The sequence below is a fragment of the Spinacia oleracea genome, chromosome 4 (genome assembly GCF_020520425.1).
Source record: "Spinacia oleracea cultivar Varoflay chromosome 4, BTI_SOV_V1, whole genome shotgun sequence".
Classification (NCBI taxonomy): Eukaryota; Viridiplantae; Streptophyta; class Magnoliopsida; order Caryophyllales; family Amaranthaceae; genus Spinacia; species Spinacia oleracea.
The window spans coordinates 12,626,265-12,642,681 of NC_079490.1; the positions used below are offsets into that span (position 1 = coordinate 12,626,265).

General features: G+C 35.8%; 2 protein-coding genes across 4 annotated transcripts; both read left to right on the forward strand.

Annotated features, from left to right (window-relative positions):
* The first annotated feature begins 904 nt into the window (after positions 1-904).
* Positions 905-3,704, forward strand: LOC110775824 (uncharacterized). The gene is made up of 3 exons (XM_021980423.2): positions 905-1,083; positions 2,510-2,970; positions 3,266-3,704. Exons 2-3 carry the CDS (start codon positions 2,521-2,523, stop codon positions 3,416-3,418), a joined length of 603 nt encoding a protein of 200 aa, XP_021836115.1. The 5' UTR covers positions 905-1,083; positions 2,510-2,520; the 3' UTR covers positions 3,419-3,704.
* A 1,666-nt stretch (positions 3,705-5,370) lies between these two features.
* Positions 5,371-14,870, forward strand: LOC110775809 (membralin-like protein At1g60995). 3 transcript variants are annotated; one of them, XM_021980408.2, is made up of 15 exons: positions 5,371-5,828; positions 6,679-6,741; positions 7,039-7,461; positions 8,766-8,847; positions 10,015-10,076; positions 10,210-10,304; positions 10,726-10,805; positions 11,723-11,806; positions 12,031-12,147; positions 12,999-13,084; positions 13,181-13,287; positions 13,432-13,523; positions 13,600-13,676; positions 13,966-14,502; positions 14,578-14,870. In XM_021980408.2, the coding sequence occupies exons 1-14, from the start codon at positions 5,676-5,678 to the stop codon at positions 14,470-14,472; spliced, it is 2,028 nt and encodes a 675-aa protein (XP_021836100.2). In that variant the 5' UTR covers positions 5,371-5,675; the 3' UTR covers positions 14,473-14,502; positions 14,578-14,870. The 3 variants fall into 3 exon arrangements, with proteins under 3 accessions (XP_021836100.2, XP_021836101.2, XP_021836099.2); XM_021980409.2 differs by having other exon boundaries at positions 14,587-14,870; XM_021980407.2 differs by having other exon boundaries at positions 5,372-5,828; positions 13,966-14,870.
* Positions 14,871-16,417: the final 1,547 nt, after the last annotated feature.

The following is a 16,417-nucleotide window of genomic DNA, read 5'->3' on the forward strand; positions in this document are numbered from 1 at the left end:
TAAATGTTGCACAAATTTATAATATTGTTATTATTAATTTATTTGACTTTTCTCATGATTTAACTATTCCTTATATTAGATAGACTTATACATGATCTAGATAGATCGGTTATGATCTAGATATATAAGTTCTGATCTGGATATGATCTTGTACAGATCGATTCTGATCTAGACATGATCTGGACAGATCAGTTCTGATCTGGTCATGATTTGTATAGACCAGTTCTGATCTGGTCTTAATATGTACAAATCAATTCTTATATGGACATGAGCTTTGCAGATCAATTCTGATCTGAACATAATATGTACAAAGTCGATATCTAGACCAGTTATAATTTGGACATATCGATTTTGATCTGCACATGATCTGTACGTTTTGATATGAACATATTGGTTCTATAAGGATCGGTTTTGATGTAGACAAGATCTTTACAGATTTGAACATGATCTGGACATGATCAGTATCTGATCCTATCAGTTCTGGTATGGATATATAATGGTTCTGATCTATTAAAATCAGTTCTGATATGGACATGACCTGATCATATCATTTCTGATCTGGACTTAATGGTTTTAATTTAGACATGATAAATTTGAATGTTTTGTTAATGTTGTTTTATGCCTTAAATAATAGATTTTAATTGCACCGATAACAATATTATATTTTATTAAAGCAATAATAGTAATAAAATATTAAATATAATAACAATAATATAAACATATACCAATAATAATAATAAAATAATAATAATAATAATAATAATAACAATAATAATAATAGTAATCTGCTCTGATCTGATCTGATATGGTCTAGTCTGGTCTGATCTGAACTTATTTCTTCTGATCTGATCTGATTAAATCTGAAATAAGTAATACGGTCCTGAAATAAGGTGAATCAAACGGGCCCTTAACGACACACAGGAACACAAGGTCCACCTTTTGCCGACTCTGACTCCTCAGTCTCACGCACCATCACCACAACGCACACACCACAACGCACCATACGCCTCTACCACCACCACCGCCACCATCCTTTCCTCCTCCATCGTCATCATCATCACCAGCTCATTTTCTGCATTCCAGGTATGTGCTGCTCTCTCTTTTTTTCCCTTCCCCTTTGTATTCTTTCAAATTACCGGACAAATGCACATGTTATGAATCGAATTATTCACACCCCTATCGCCCCAGCCCCTCAATTGTTTGTTAAAATTAAATTATTTATGTAAATTATGTTGAAACTATCCACGAATTTGTTTTATCTTACCAAAAGGATGACCGCGAAGCCCTAGAAATTGACACTTCTTTTTGAAATAAATCATCAAAAGTTTGATGGAAAACCCAAAAAATTGAAATTGAATAGTCGGTGTACTTTTGATGTTTCATCGTTTAGGGTTTAAGCTGTGATTTGATAATGCTCACCAAGTGTTCGATGAATTGCCTAGTAGAAATTATCATAAATTTATCGGAAAACTAGGTTTTTTTTGGGTCATTTTAAGTCATAATAATACGGCATTTCTAGGTCATGGTTCTGGTGGAATTATGTTATGACTGGAAATGTTCAAATCAGTATAGGATGAAGCAGATTTTCCAAGGTTTCAATGCTCAATATGTACTAGTATGTCTGTTGGTTCATTGCAAACTGTCTATTATAGGTTGGTAAAGATTTTAGTTTTCCATTTTTAGGCTTTTAGGTACCATTTGACTCTTCATTTCACCTCACCTCAAGTACCCGTCTCGGGTACTCGACACTTGAACATTATTATGACACATTTAAACACTCCATTTCAAGCCAACATTAAGCGAATTTTTTTATAAATATTTGTGTCCGACACTTAGACACATGATCGTGTCTGAGTACAGCACTACAGCCTGCTGTTCGTTCGCCAGACAATTGGATTACCATTTTTCCATCCACAATTCAGGCATTCATCACTTCAACTACTCATGCTGGTTCCCTTTCCCCTTTCTCTTCATTTCATGCTGTCAATTATCTTTTGTAGTAATCCTTTTGTCATATTTGAATTTCTGACTCTGGCTTAAGTTAACACACTAGTTTTAGTGAATGACTGCTCACTGCCAAAACACCAGCTTGTAATTGATAAGACTGCATTCAATCAATCAGTCCAGTCCGGTGACATGTGATAACATGTATGGCAGTTTCCTTTAATTGATAAGACTGCATTCAATCAAAGTTCCAATGTTTGGAACATTTCAGCTTTTGGATCAAGGGTGATGTTTAGCAGTCCTAAAAGAAGGATTCATGATATCAGTTGGAGCACTTATATTAAATAAAAAGCCTGTACGGCTTTCAATGTTTGAACTCCCAAGTGGTGGCTTGAACCAAATTTGATTTTCTTGTCCTAATCTCCTAAGGAGAGACACTGTTAGGAGTTCCTTCGTCCTTGTTTTGTGGAATGTTCTTATTGTCTGTAAGATATATCTAGATTGCCATTTTGTTCGATATTTGATATGTGTATGAAGTCATTCATATTATTTGGAGAATGTTCAGGTATTTTGGCTATGGGAAGTGAACAAGAGAAGAAGGAATATGCTGACTTTATGGAGAAGGTGAAGCGGACGGTGTACCTTGATAATCTCTCACCCCAGGTTACTGATGCAGTCATCAAAACTGCATTTGATCAGTATGGTACGGCGATCAGCATTCATTTCATACAGAATCACATCGAGCCAAACTACATTGGAAAGTGTGCCCTTGTTGAGTTGGAAAATGCAAAGCAAGCAAAATCAATTCTTGAGGTGTTGTCTTCGTATCCATTTATGATGTCTGGAATGCCACGACCAGTGAGGGGTCGTCCTGCAGTTCCAGAAATGTTCGATGATCGTCCGCCTAAGCCTGGTAGGAAGATACAAGTGTATTGGGTGGACCCAAAAGATCCTCAATTTGAGGTGGCTCAGAAGCTGAAGAACCTGGTAAAGCAACATGTAGCTGAACAGACCTTCCTGCAAAAGGTTTGTTAAGATCAGTAGTAACAACTAATAAGATTGTTATCATTTTCTTTAACGGGATAAATGTTGTAGTTCTTTTACACTCCCCCTTTTCTTTCAAAAGAGAAGAGAATGAATTTGCTACAAATCCTTCAGAAACAGCCTTTCTAATGATCTAGATTATAGACCTTTTGCTTTGTTGTGGTATATATTTGTTACTTCCCAGAACCTGCTAAGTGCCAATTACTTGATCCATATTTGCTTTCAAAGTTCATTCTTGATCAGATTATCATTTGGCATGTTACCTTTGCTGTTACAGAAGCAGTTGGAGGAGGAAGAGAAGCTTTCAAAGCAGCAAGCTGAGGCTCTTAAAGGGCATTATCAGAAGTACGAGATGATAGATTCTACATTAGGTGATGGAACCTCAAAGCGTCTATCTAAGTGCTACGGGGTAAATCTCAATGATGACTAAGGAATCTGACTTGAATTTTCTACAGTAAGTTAGCAGAGTAGTAGTAGACAGTAGTATGTAAATCTTAAGGTTTCGTGACTGAATCCGCTTCTTTCATAGAAAGAAACTCTTCAAGTTTATGGATTCAGGTAGTTTAACTGCGCAAGTGTATGAATCCTGCCTTTTAGACTGGTAGTTGCTTGTCCGAGCTGTCCTACAATTGCAGTTAGTTCATCTGTTAGCTCATCGTTGTATGGTTCTGTTTGCAAAAATTAATGAATGTTCAATGTGGTTCTTATTTATGACTCACGTTGACTGGATTTCAGAACAAGGAAACTATATTCCTGAGATAAATTATTTGTGTTCTGGAATTTGTATAGAAAATGTTTAGGAAACTTTTCTTTCATGCCACAAGTGTTCGTGAAACTGGCTTATATGATGTCTCTTTTTGTTTGTCGGTTAATTATGGTCTCACTACCCTCTCAGTATTCCATATCAGCCTTTATAAAATTAACTTTGCTTAGGCCTGGTTCTCTTTGCGTGATCTGAATTGTATGGCTTTGAATGTTTTTTATGAGCGTTTTTTGTTTTTTCTAGTCTGGTATGGTCAGATGGTCTGATTGACCTAATAAACAATAAGAATAAGGTATTATTTGGATGCTTTTCCTCACAGAGCTGTATAATGTTTGCTTCTCTCCCCATAGTCATACTACGAATGTTACATACCTTTTTCGGATACTCTTTTCATTTCATATTATTTGACCGCTTAACCACTTTTATTCAAAATTTTAATATTGGTTCCAAATTACCTATCCGATCATATCCATCACCAATCCAAACTAAGATCATGCTCACAATAATCTTTGGGTCAGCTCTTAACTATGTTACTAAACAAATCGGGTTATTTAAAAATAATGACATATTTAAATTAACTTGGTTAGGTAAGCAGTAAGCATAAAAGGTTTTCGAAACATTTATTAACTGATATGAACACTAAATTGGCATGACGTAACCTGTTTAGAAACTATGCGTGAAACCAATATTTCGTATTTGGGAAATGATAAATCCAAGGAAGAATTTCACATCTTCTTAGAAAATCAACTTCCCTTCGTATTTGATAAAAAGTGAGATTATAAAGGGGAATTAAGAAGCAAAAGGGACCCATAACCCAAAGAGAGAATTGAGAAGTAAGAGTATATTTTATTTCCTAATTTTGACTTATCTAAATTTATTTTAGTTTTATATTGTACTTGAAATCTTGCTAGTCTTAGAGTTGGGCATGAGTCGTGCTAGCACGTGAACGGTCAAAGCCCTACACAAAATTAGTCTGGATTGACACAGACTCGTTTTTAACCCGATATGACACGATAATGAGCCGCATGTTGTGCACATACATAATGATATTGGCACGAACCCGGACAAGGACACGTTGGCGCGCTTATAAGCAATTAACCAAATACATTTAGTAAGAAAGCCTGCTAGCACGCCGTTTTTTCTTATCCCATTATAAACCCTATCCGTTAGGGTATGAGGAACGAGGGGCCCAACATGTGAACCTACACAGCCTGACACGTGCCCAACTCTAAATAGTCCTTATTTTTTTCATGTGCCCAACTCCAAAGTAATAATTATGTTGTGTAAATATTTCTTTTTATTTAATTTATTGTGACAACTTAATACAACTATTTTAGCAGTTTCTTACCAAGAGAGCTACAAAAGGCATGACGATAAATAGTGTAGAAGACTCTAATCTTGGATACCACGATACCACCCGTTAAGAAGATTTTAACAAGTTTGACGTCCACAGTCCACTCAATACTTTATTAATTACACAAAATGTTCCATTAATAACAGGATTCTCGCTTATTTATTACAGTAAAAAAAAACACTAATCATAGGACTATTTAATGATTAAGAATAATTTATTAGTGTTTTACAAAAGTAAACAAAAATGATCTCGTGCAAATCGTGGGGCTTACCCGCCACGCGATCATCATCATGAAGAGGTGTTGTCTATCCTTCTTTGTATTCTGTAAACAACCAAACATCAAACTCATCTTTTTCTGGAAACGCTGAAACCTCAATGACTCCTTGATTCTCTTTGCCCCAAAATTCCTCCATTTTTCTCTCTCCTCCATTGCTAATCGCAAATCATACTTCTATTCCGATGAATTTTGAGCAATGATCGTCAATTCCTTCAACAATTTTCCACAAACCCTAGCTTTGGATTCGCGATAATCAGCAACATTTTCGGGGGAAATTGATATAGTTTTTGGAAATGGATCCTGAACAGACGTTTATTAGGGTTCAGGAGAGGTTTTCGCAGATGGTTACGCCCAGAATTCGAGCTGCTCTTGAGTATTTTTATCTTTTCACTGCTGTTACTTTGTTCGCCATTCTTGTTGTTATGCACGCCAATTATGTCCAGCAGGTTGGCGCCTTCCTTTAATTCTGTTTATTCTTTTGGTATATTTTGATTGTTTTCATTAATTTCGCGGTTCGGATAATTCGAATTGTATTAACTGCGTGTTGAAATTTTGTAATTGGGTGTTTTAAGTAGGGATACTAGATTTAGTAAGTTAATTCACCTTGTATAAGAATGATATACTTTATTGGTCGAACCGTCTCTAGATAATATGCCACTTTTGTTGGGGGCTGGTTATTTTGGAGGAATTGAGTGAGCTGAAATACTAGTAGAACTGTTATGTTCTTCATTATTGAAGATTATATGTCACTGCTATGATATTGGCAGTTCTGCATTGGTAATTACCAATTATGGAAGATATTGGAATGCTCAAAGTCCAACTTATGAAATCTAGAAAGTGGCCTATTCACACTGTCCAAATAAAATGTGTCCGTACTAGATTTGGTGATTTAAGTAGGGGATACTAGATTTAGTAAGTTTATGCCACATTTGTTATGTTCTTCATTGGCAAAGATTATAGGTCTCTGCTATGATATTAGGCTAATCTCATTGTTGTTTCCAATTATGGATGATATTGGAAAGCTCAAAGTCCAACTCACGAAATCTGAAAGTGTCCTATTATTTTCGAGACTGTCCAAATAAAATGTGGTTGATAGTTCGGGAGAGGGAGTGATTATGAAATAGACTGGCTCTTTAGGCCTCCTTAGTGGGTGGAGTGGCTTATGCTTCGATTTTTTTTAATTATAAAACATAGAATTAGGGAACGTGTATTCGGTAATTCGTCCCAGTGAAAAGGCTGAACCTGTATGTTATTCTTGGCCTTGTATGTCTGTGACATTGGATTTAAATTATGCAGCCAGGCTGTTCCAGTGAGCTCTCAGGAGTGAAAACATCAGAAGCTCAACTTATTTTCATCAAGGTAATAATTACTCTGATAAGTTATCTTTCGTGTAAATTGGGTGTTTTGCTATGCAACCTATTTTTAAAAACCATATCTTCTTTATACTTTTGGTTTTATATGTAAACATTTTTTTCTTTTTGCTTATGCCCTGTCCATAGAGGTAGTGATTTTGTACCTGTTTATGTATACATCATGTGTTCTACTACCTGTCTGGGTTCTCTTATTTTACGGGGTTTCTCTGGTGTGAGTGTGTCTTTGTGTTGTAACAATTGATGATGGTTGCTTATAAGATGAATGCTCAAACTGGTGATGCAGATTACTGGTATTGGCCTGCTAACTCAAAATGACTCTGAACCTAATTTTGAGGATATTTCTTCTGAGCGGACTCTATTTGATGAACCCCGAGAGCCAGATGCCCATGGGGAGGAGTTTAACTTGTTTGCTGTGAACTACTGGTTCAGTTGGATTACTTCTGGTGCTAAGAGGGGAAAATTGGATTTCAAGTTTTGGAAAAATTATTATGAATACTCGGAAACACTGTCAGAAACTACCAGTGATGGGAAGGGCTCAAAGTTAGCTGCTAATGATGGTAGAATTGAAAGAGAGGAGCCATATGAAACTTTTTCCATGTTTTCAAAACAATCTGCAAGAGCAGTCATCTTGCACTTTTTCAGAAAGTGGCACAGACGCCTATCATTTTTCTGGAAACATGGTTCACGTTTATTGGGAACTCTTTGGGTATGTCTTTGGTGGATTTTTCTGGTGCAGTTTATTGCTTCTTTGCATTTTTGTTCACCTACCCTTGGAATTATATTTCATTTGCTTCTTCTGGTTTTTCACTGCCTGTTACATTAGCACATGACTATTGACATCAATAACATAAAACCTCCACGTGATCTGTAGATGAAATAACTTTTGATAAGTTGAAGCACTACAAGTAAGGTCAAGATGAAATCACTTTTGCTATTTGTTTTGACGGTATGACTATCAAATGAAAACTTCATCTAATTCTGGTGATCCTTTTTAAGTTATATGAGGTTTAGAAATTTCTCTTTGATAAATATAGCTTTTTTGAGGGAGCAATCGTTAAATATTCTTGTATACTATTACTCGATTGCACTATTTACTTGTAATTTAATACATAGTGCTTCCTCCGTTTTTTTTATTTTTTATTATTGCACCATTTGCAATTTAACAGTATTCACATATTATCTTTTATAATTTTTTGTGATTTATACATTTGGAATTATATAGTCATGTGATATCTTGTTACATTCATCTCGATATATTTTCAAAATATCAACTTATAATTTTAGCTAATGCATAGTAAGAGATATTAATGACTAAAGTTTTGCATTGGCAAGTGTGAAACATCAAAAGATGCAATTATAAGAAAAACGGAGGAAGTATAGATTTCTTAAATTTGCATTCTATATATTATGCTATGTTACCCGGACTCTGATACGCATGAGTGTCGAAGTGTTCGGCACGACTATTTTGTGAAAGAGTTGCATGATTTTGGTCCGAAATGAAGTGTCGAGTGCCCTTACCCATGAGTGTCGAGGATCCAATACGAGTATTTGATGTATAATAAAGAGTCCAGGTAACATAGATATCATGTGAAATCCTTGGCTCCCATAAGTCTATTTTATTTGTCACTGTTGATTGTGGGTAATCAGTAAGAAATTTGATAATGTTCAGAACGGAAATAGTAACTTTATAAGCTGTCTACATTTTGTTTGTCCACATATCTGTCTCACTTCCTTTCAACAATTTGTTACAAACTCTCATCAGCATCTGAACTGGGTACATTGTGCTCCCCTTCTGATAATTGCCTTTGACTTAATAATGTTCAGACATTTTCTTATATTCATTCTAGAAATCTAGAATCACATTTCGTTCAGTTCTATGTCACACGTTTGATTGGTGTCTTGTTCTGTAAAAAAGTTAAGATTTTCTGAAATTATGATTTGTATTTTACTAAGCATCAGAGATTTGTTCTGTTGGATTTATTATGTTGCTGAATTGAATTTCAAGTACAGAATGTTGCAGGTATTAACCTGAATCTTGACATTCCTAAGTGGCTGCGAATTTTACACTTGGATAGGCTCAATCTGCTTGCAGGTAGATTGATCTTTACTTTTACATAATGCTATGCATGCTAAAGTTTAAATGAAAAGTTCAATTTAGAACCGGAAGTTTCAAACAGAGATGTGAACCCTTTCAGAACTGTTTTTTTCTCCCCTTTCTTTGCTACTAAGCACACCAATAGTGTGTCTTATAGTAAACGAGGGTTTTAAGTCTTTAAACAAAATATCATCCCCTCAAATGCATAGAATATCTCATGCCCGAGAGGACTCCTACTGGTGTTGGTCTTTGCTCCTCTTAAGAAAAATAATAACATCTATAGACAGTTAGACATGTTTGAACAAAGGGGGCCTTATGTTTTCTTTGGTTATTTTAGGAGCAGCACAGCAATATCCTAGGTTAAGTAAGGTAAAATTGCGGAGTTCTATACAGTGAAAGAAAATACATTTAGGGGTAGAATACTTATTAGATTTGAAGACTTATCTTCTATTTGGAGATAATGATCATGTGACTAGCACGGGGATACAAAATGATGGGAACGATGCTTCCAGAATATATTGTGTGGGAGTAATGTATTTTTTGTTCATTTGAAGTAGAATAAGATAATGTTTGGAAGAACGAAACTGTTAAAGGAACCACTTCAATAGAACCCAAAGAAAGCCTTATAAATACAACAATAATTTGTGGAGATTGGGATTCCTCCTTATTGATTGGAAACAAATTGTAGAATAAGAATTATTTTTCTTTTCAAAAAAATGCTCTTTCTGTTTCTGATTGAGGGTTGTTTTCGTGTTTATAGGTCAACTTTTGACAGTAAATTGTTTCGTAGTTTGCATAATATAAGTTATTACATGCCTCGTGAAAGTATATGAAGATATTATCATGAAAGTATTTTTTGTGTTTCAAGTTTGAATATGGCAACATATTTTTAATACATATGTTTTTTGATTTATATAAATTCTTAAGCAATCAGCTGTCAAAGTTAGACTTCAAAAGGCGAAAATGATGCAAGAAATGGTGGGTGTATTATCTTTTAGATGTGCTTGTCACGTTTCGCTGATCAATATCCTTCACAGTAGCATTCTATACAATCTTAGGTGCTAGAAAATTAAAAGACCGGGATCTTGACATGTCTCTAATCAAGATAAGATAGTTCCTGTTGGTTAAATTTCTGAAGTTTTTCTAACCTTCTCAAGTTCTCAGTGCAGTGGCTTGAGAGAAAAATCAAAGCATTTGAACCGACATATCTTTACACTATGGAAAAGGTGAATTCTATCTCAATGCTTATGCACCCTTTGTTCTGTTACCTCCTCTACTACATATGCAATTCAGTAAGGTAAAGTTGTGGTGCCGGCTTTGTTGCTAATCTTCGTTGTGTTTTCTTCTGTTTACCTTTAGGGGTACTTCTTGCTTCCTGAAGAAGCTAAAGCTCGTCATAACGTTCGGACTGCTAACATTAGCATATCAGCTCGGCATCCTTGCTTTGGTAACAGGTGAATACTTTTATCTTCCTTAATATGTTATAGCCTCTTATTCTCCCTGCACATGAATTCTTGTTCTTTTTTATTAATTAATTATTTATTACGTGCTTGTATACCCAAGTTCTCTCCCCTATTGAGTGCCGAGGTCTAACTTTACCCATAATCAGTTGAGATTATTGGGCAACATTGGAATTAGTGTATCAGAAACAATGAAACATTACTACAAAGACCTATGCTCTCTTTGATTTTAATATACTGCTATATAACTTGACGCTTGGATTCATTGCACCTTGCGCAACTTCATCCAGAAAGAGAGGGGGGGAGGGAGGTTCATGAAAATTAGGGTAATAGCCATTTGTACTAACTCTTAGTTTCTCTCCGTCTGTCGCCCATAGCGTGCTCACCTTGCTTTTTCCAAATCCTGCTTTTTCAGGTGGCAACAACTTCTCATAAATAGGGTGGTGGGATATGACACTATTCTGATGAATAGTTTGCTAGATTTTCCTGGACAAGGTAGAGCTCAATATTCACCTGCTCGTATGTGTAGTTATCTTTGTGAAGTTTATTTTTTTCCCTTCTGTAGGTTGAGTGTCACATCTTCAATTTGGAAATTGGAACTATTTCAGTCAGATCCTGACATAAATTATATGTGTTCTGGAATTTGTGTAGAAAATATTTAGGAGAATTGACTTTTCAATTTTAAATGGAACTTCTTTTTCATGTCCCCCATGGAAACAAGTGTTTGTGAGACTGGCCTATATGATGTCTCTTTTTGTTTGTGTATTAATTATGCTCTCAGTATTCAATATCAGCCTTTTAAATTTTTTGTAGCTTAATTTAGGCATTAAATACTGTTTGGCTGCTTGCCCTCACAGTGCTAAATAATGTTTGCTTCTCTCCCCATAGTTACATATATGGCATGCCTATTCCATATCATCAGATCACTTAACTACTTTTATTCGATTTTATATCATCTGTTCCAAACTACTGATTTAATATCATTGGTCATTTTTCAATCCAAATGCAATAAGTAATTCTTCAATTATACCTGTGCATAACCATAATAGACTACTCCGTATTACGTAATATATGGGTATAGAAGGAGTATGTTTTAGCTGTGGATATCAGTCGTCAGCCTTTCCACTTCAATCAAGTTGTAAAAGTTACATCATCTACATCTGGATCTCCCTGAAAATAGGTTGTTGTCAGGATCGTGGCATTTGTAGGTTAATTAAGTTACTTTCACGTCTATGCCTCTCAATAACTGAATAGATATTTAATAGTATCATTTTTAAAGCAATTTATTCATTCTTAGTGGGCATTGGATACAAGCAATGATTTGAATGGTAGTCAATGTATGTACTGACACATTTTCCCACAGTTTTAAGTGTGCTTAAGTCATGATTTTTATATGATAAATCTCTCTGCAGGATACCTATATAACTATCAGACCAAGGAGTTCTATAATCTCAGTTATGCCCATGAACCATCAAAAAGTTCTGCTACTTTTGGAGGTTTGTCTGACATTCTTGATTGTGTATTCGTGTTCCTTGTTAGAAGTCTGTTATTGATCTTTTGTCTCCTTCAATAGTAGATAACTAGATAACTTGTAAAATTTTGGTTACATCAATTTTGTTGCGTAGTGTACATTTTTTGTGGATTTGGTCTACGTGCTCTTAGTTTTCAGTGTTCTGCTTATTTGCTGGTGGTTGACTTGCCTTACCTTGTTTTTATGCAGATTATTTGGTGGCTAAGTGTGGGGTGCTTATGATGTCGCTCTTTGTTTTCTTTACAACGACAATGTCAGTTTCATTTACCTTGAGAGAGACACAAACTCGGATGCTCAAATTTACAGGTTGGTTTTTTTTCCAGGTTTATATGGCTTTAGCAGGATGCGGACATCAACTACTAGCATATGGCTCATTGTTGATGTGTGATGCTTGCTAATACTGAGATTTTTCCTATCTTACTTGTACACGAACTACTTTCACCAGACTCATGTCTATAATACATGGCTGGATCCTTGTCTGGTCCTCCATTCTGCACCTTTTTTTGTTAGTCAAATAAACCAGATGTCAGAGAGAGGTAAGGGGGAAGGGGTGGGTGTCTGGATGGAAATTGTCTTCAAGATTTGAATGGCAGTGGTAGAGTGTAGTAGTCAGCGTTGATTGTTGCCGGGTTGAAGAAGGTGACAATGGCTTCACTATTGTTATGGACTTATGGTAGTCGAAGATAAGAGGGAAAGATGAGCTTTAACAGCATAAAACTGCAGCAAGAAACAAGGTCTGTACATTGATGCATAGACAATCAGATTGCTAATAGTAATTGGTGTTGTTGCCGGATGCCAAGAGAATGGAGAAAATGAACAAAGGAAGAATAAAGGTTTAAGAGGTTTAATGCTGAAATGTGTACTTCTGCTTGGCCCTCTTGCCAGAGTCCGGATAAGATAGTATTGAAGTTAAGAAAATCATAGGCAAGAGAGGAAGTTTGGATTCGAATTGTTTAGCAAAGGTGCTCTTTAGAAAGAAGTTAATTGATTGAGCCTAGTCGAAGATTGACTAGGATTTAAAAAAAACTCTGGTTACCGATATGCCACTAAGTACTGATGGCTCTTGCTCTTTCTTTTTGTTTTGATTTAAAACCATAAGTACTCCTGGTGTTGCTGACAGGTAACAAGCATTTAACTTTTCCCTAAAATGATTGCAGTGCAGCTTCAACACCACGCTCGTCATCGACTTCCAACATTCCAGCTGATATTTGTTCATGTCATTGAGTCGCTTGTCTTTGTGCCTGTAAGGGTGCTCAAAATTATTGTGTACTTGAGAAATTTGAATGCTTGAATATCTTTATTTCTATATGCTGCTGATGGATTTCATTCCACGTTACAGATCATGATAGGCATCCTATTTTTTCTGTTCGAATTTTATGATGATCAATTGCTTGCTTTCATGGTGTTGATATTGGTATGGCTGTGTGAGCTTTTTACCCTTATCAGGCAAGTCCAGTGATTTTCACTACCAGCATTTTCCCTTTATTTTCCTCGTAGCAAACTTTCAAGAATTCACATGCGATCTTACTCATATTTTTCTTAACTTTGTTCTGTGACCTTATTTATCTAAACTGTTTTTGGCTTTTGCAGTGTTCGTACGCCAATATCAATGAAGTTCTTTCCACGCTTTTTCTTACTCTATTTCTTGGTGTTCCACATCTACTTCTTCTCTTATGCATATGGTATGATGATAACCTGTATATGTTAAACTGATTTCTTTTGTTTCAGTTTTGTTTAATGTATTCTTGTTTCTTGCAGGGTTTTCGTACTTGGCCTTGTCTACTACTGCAGCATTTATGTTGCATCTTATCCTGTATTTCTGGAACAGATTTGAGGTAAATAATTTATAGCTCCCTCTGGAGTCTAGAGCTAATATGTGAACATCTATCATTTTTGTTCTTATATGTTTGTGTTTCTTATTTACGCCCACCACACCATCCCCTAAACAAGTAATCTACTTTTTACACAGAACTAAGAAATGTGACAAAAAAGTACACTGAAAAGTGGCTTAGTGGTGGTGGTGGTGGTGTGTGTGTGTATATTTTATATGTCGGGTAATTTTTTTCTCTTGCGTTTGGTTTATGTTCCATACTTGGCTTTAGTTATAATTTGATCTTTTTACAGGTCCCTGCTTTACAAAGATTTTTGCAAAATCGCCGTTCACATATGCAACAGCACCCAGATTTCCACATAACCTCCTCTACTATACTCGCCTCTACATTGCACATTACACGGCTGAATACAAGAAATCCTGGCTCAGTCAATACAGAGGACGCTTCAGGTCCTCGAGTCTCAGTTCTTAGGCCGGGTGGTGGTAATGTTCCAATACCTCCTACTGCACAGGCAGATATTCCCGGGCTTCAAGAACAATTGGGAAATGCAAATCGGCAAAGCGAAAATACAGGGAGAGAACCTCTTCCGATCCCTGAAAATGACCTTCAGCAACCAGAAACTGGTCAAAACCCAGGAAATATGAACTCCTTTAGCTCTCTGTTGCTATGGATTCTTGGAGGAGCTTCTTCTGAAAGCCTCAACTCCTTTTTTTCCATGTTTAGAGATATGAGAGATCAAGCCCAGTTTTATGCTGATTCTCCTAGACAGGAAAATGATAATGCCGAAAATCCTCAATAGGGGTGAAAAAGCAGATGAAAGGCGAAGTTGGTAAGTGATAATATTAAGGTGTCATTCTTTTAGCTATATCATGTTATATCGGTCGTGTTAGCTGAAGCAGAACAGCTTCTGCAGATAGCCGGTGACAACTGTAAATGATTAGAAAGAAAGAAAGAGAATAGGCAGGGAGAAGATGTTACACGATACGCTGAGATTGTGTTTGAATGCGTCGAGGCAAAATTTGTGTTTTTGCCACGAGCAGAGGCCAGGGTTTTGTAAGAAAGAGTTCCTCTCAGGTCTCTGTAACCATTTCTGTAACCATTGCTGTAAAAAGATGGTTTATATTGTAATGCAATATTATAAATACGAGTCGTTATAAATCTATATTAAAAAGATGCCCAGGCATGAAATTATTGTTATATTGTAGCTCAACTTCGTTAATTCACCTCCATTTTCTTTGAATTTTTTGTTTGTAAGGTTAAATTTATTTTATGAAATTTCACAGCTAACAATAACATTATACTTGGTTCATCACGTACCCGTGGCCTATTAACCCGCTTACCCTATCCCCAAATCCAAAATAGGCCAATAATAACGCCTCGTAAAGTTGATTACAAACTAAACTTTGTTAATATTTGCATTATTGTTAATATAAACAAATTAGCAGAATTATATTGGTAACTATTTTTTTTTTTTTGGGTGAGGGAATATTACATTGGTACTTTCTAGTTTTTTTTACTCAAACTAGTTAGCACATGTGCTATGCACAGTTTCATTAAAAAAAGTTAACAATTATGTAGTAGTTTATTCAAACATTAATATGAGTGGCAATGGTAATTTCAAAGTGGACATTAGTTAATAGTTTTGATTTTCAATGCCAACAACTAAAAAAGGAGTAAATTATCATTTATTTAGATTTTGTTGATGTTCTTGAAATGCTTTAGTAAGATTAAACTATGGTCAACTTTTACCAAAATTCAGAAGAAGTCAACCATACTCAACTATGCACATCTTTTATCAAAATTCAGCATAAACACTAGAGCAAGTTGATTGACTTGTGCATAAACACTGCCATTTGACTGACTTTTGCGCCCTCTCATGAGGGCAATGGCCTATTGGCCTGCAGTATGAGCACAGGGGGTTTAACAGAACTAGAAGAAGGTATTGATTACCCGCATCAAGCTCTGCAATCAGGAAACGTTGCATTTGATGCGGAAAGTAACAAGCTTTCGTAAAAGGATTTTTCAATGCAATTGCAGTAAGGTGGATGAGATATGGAACTCAAATACTCATCAGATTACAAGACAGAGAATAGCAGCAAGCAGTTAGCAGCAACAGCAGTTAGCTAGCAGTTAAGCAGCAGCAGTTAGCTATCAGTTAAGCAGCAGCAGTTAGCTATCAGTTAATGTAGCAGCAGTTAGCAATTTAGACACGAGGTAACAACCATGACAAGCACAAGACATCAACCAAACCAAGAATGCAATACAAATGCAGACAAGATACACCAATGCATAGCAGAACAGTAAAGTAACTGCAAACCAGTAACACGAATTGAGCAACATAACTCGTATTAGATGATTTAGACAATAGACACGATAACACGAGTCGTATTAGTCAACTACGGTAAACTTTAAGAAAAAGTCAGAGATAATTAATTAAGTACAAGTGTGACATGGGCTTAATACATAACAAACTCATAATCGTTGGAACTCCATCAAGATTTTTTTTTCATTAAAACTCAAATACAGAGAACAAATTACAAAATTAAGTTCTTGGAAAGGGCTTACCTTCTAGGAAGGGCCTCCCTACCAAAAACCTTACAAGTTACAACCAAATCAAACTACTAATTCAATTTTAAACTAATTAACCCTAACTGCTGGTGATACCATCGCAGCAATTCAACTAGTGATTCTGATTGATCACCGAGCGTATCTGGTAATACACGAACCATTCGACCAATGACTTG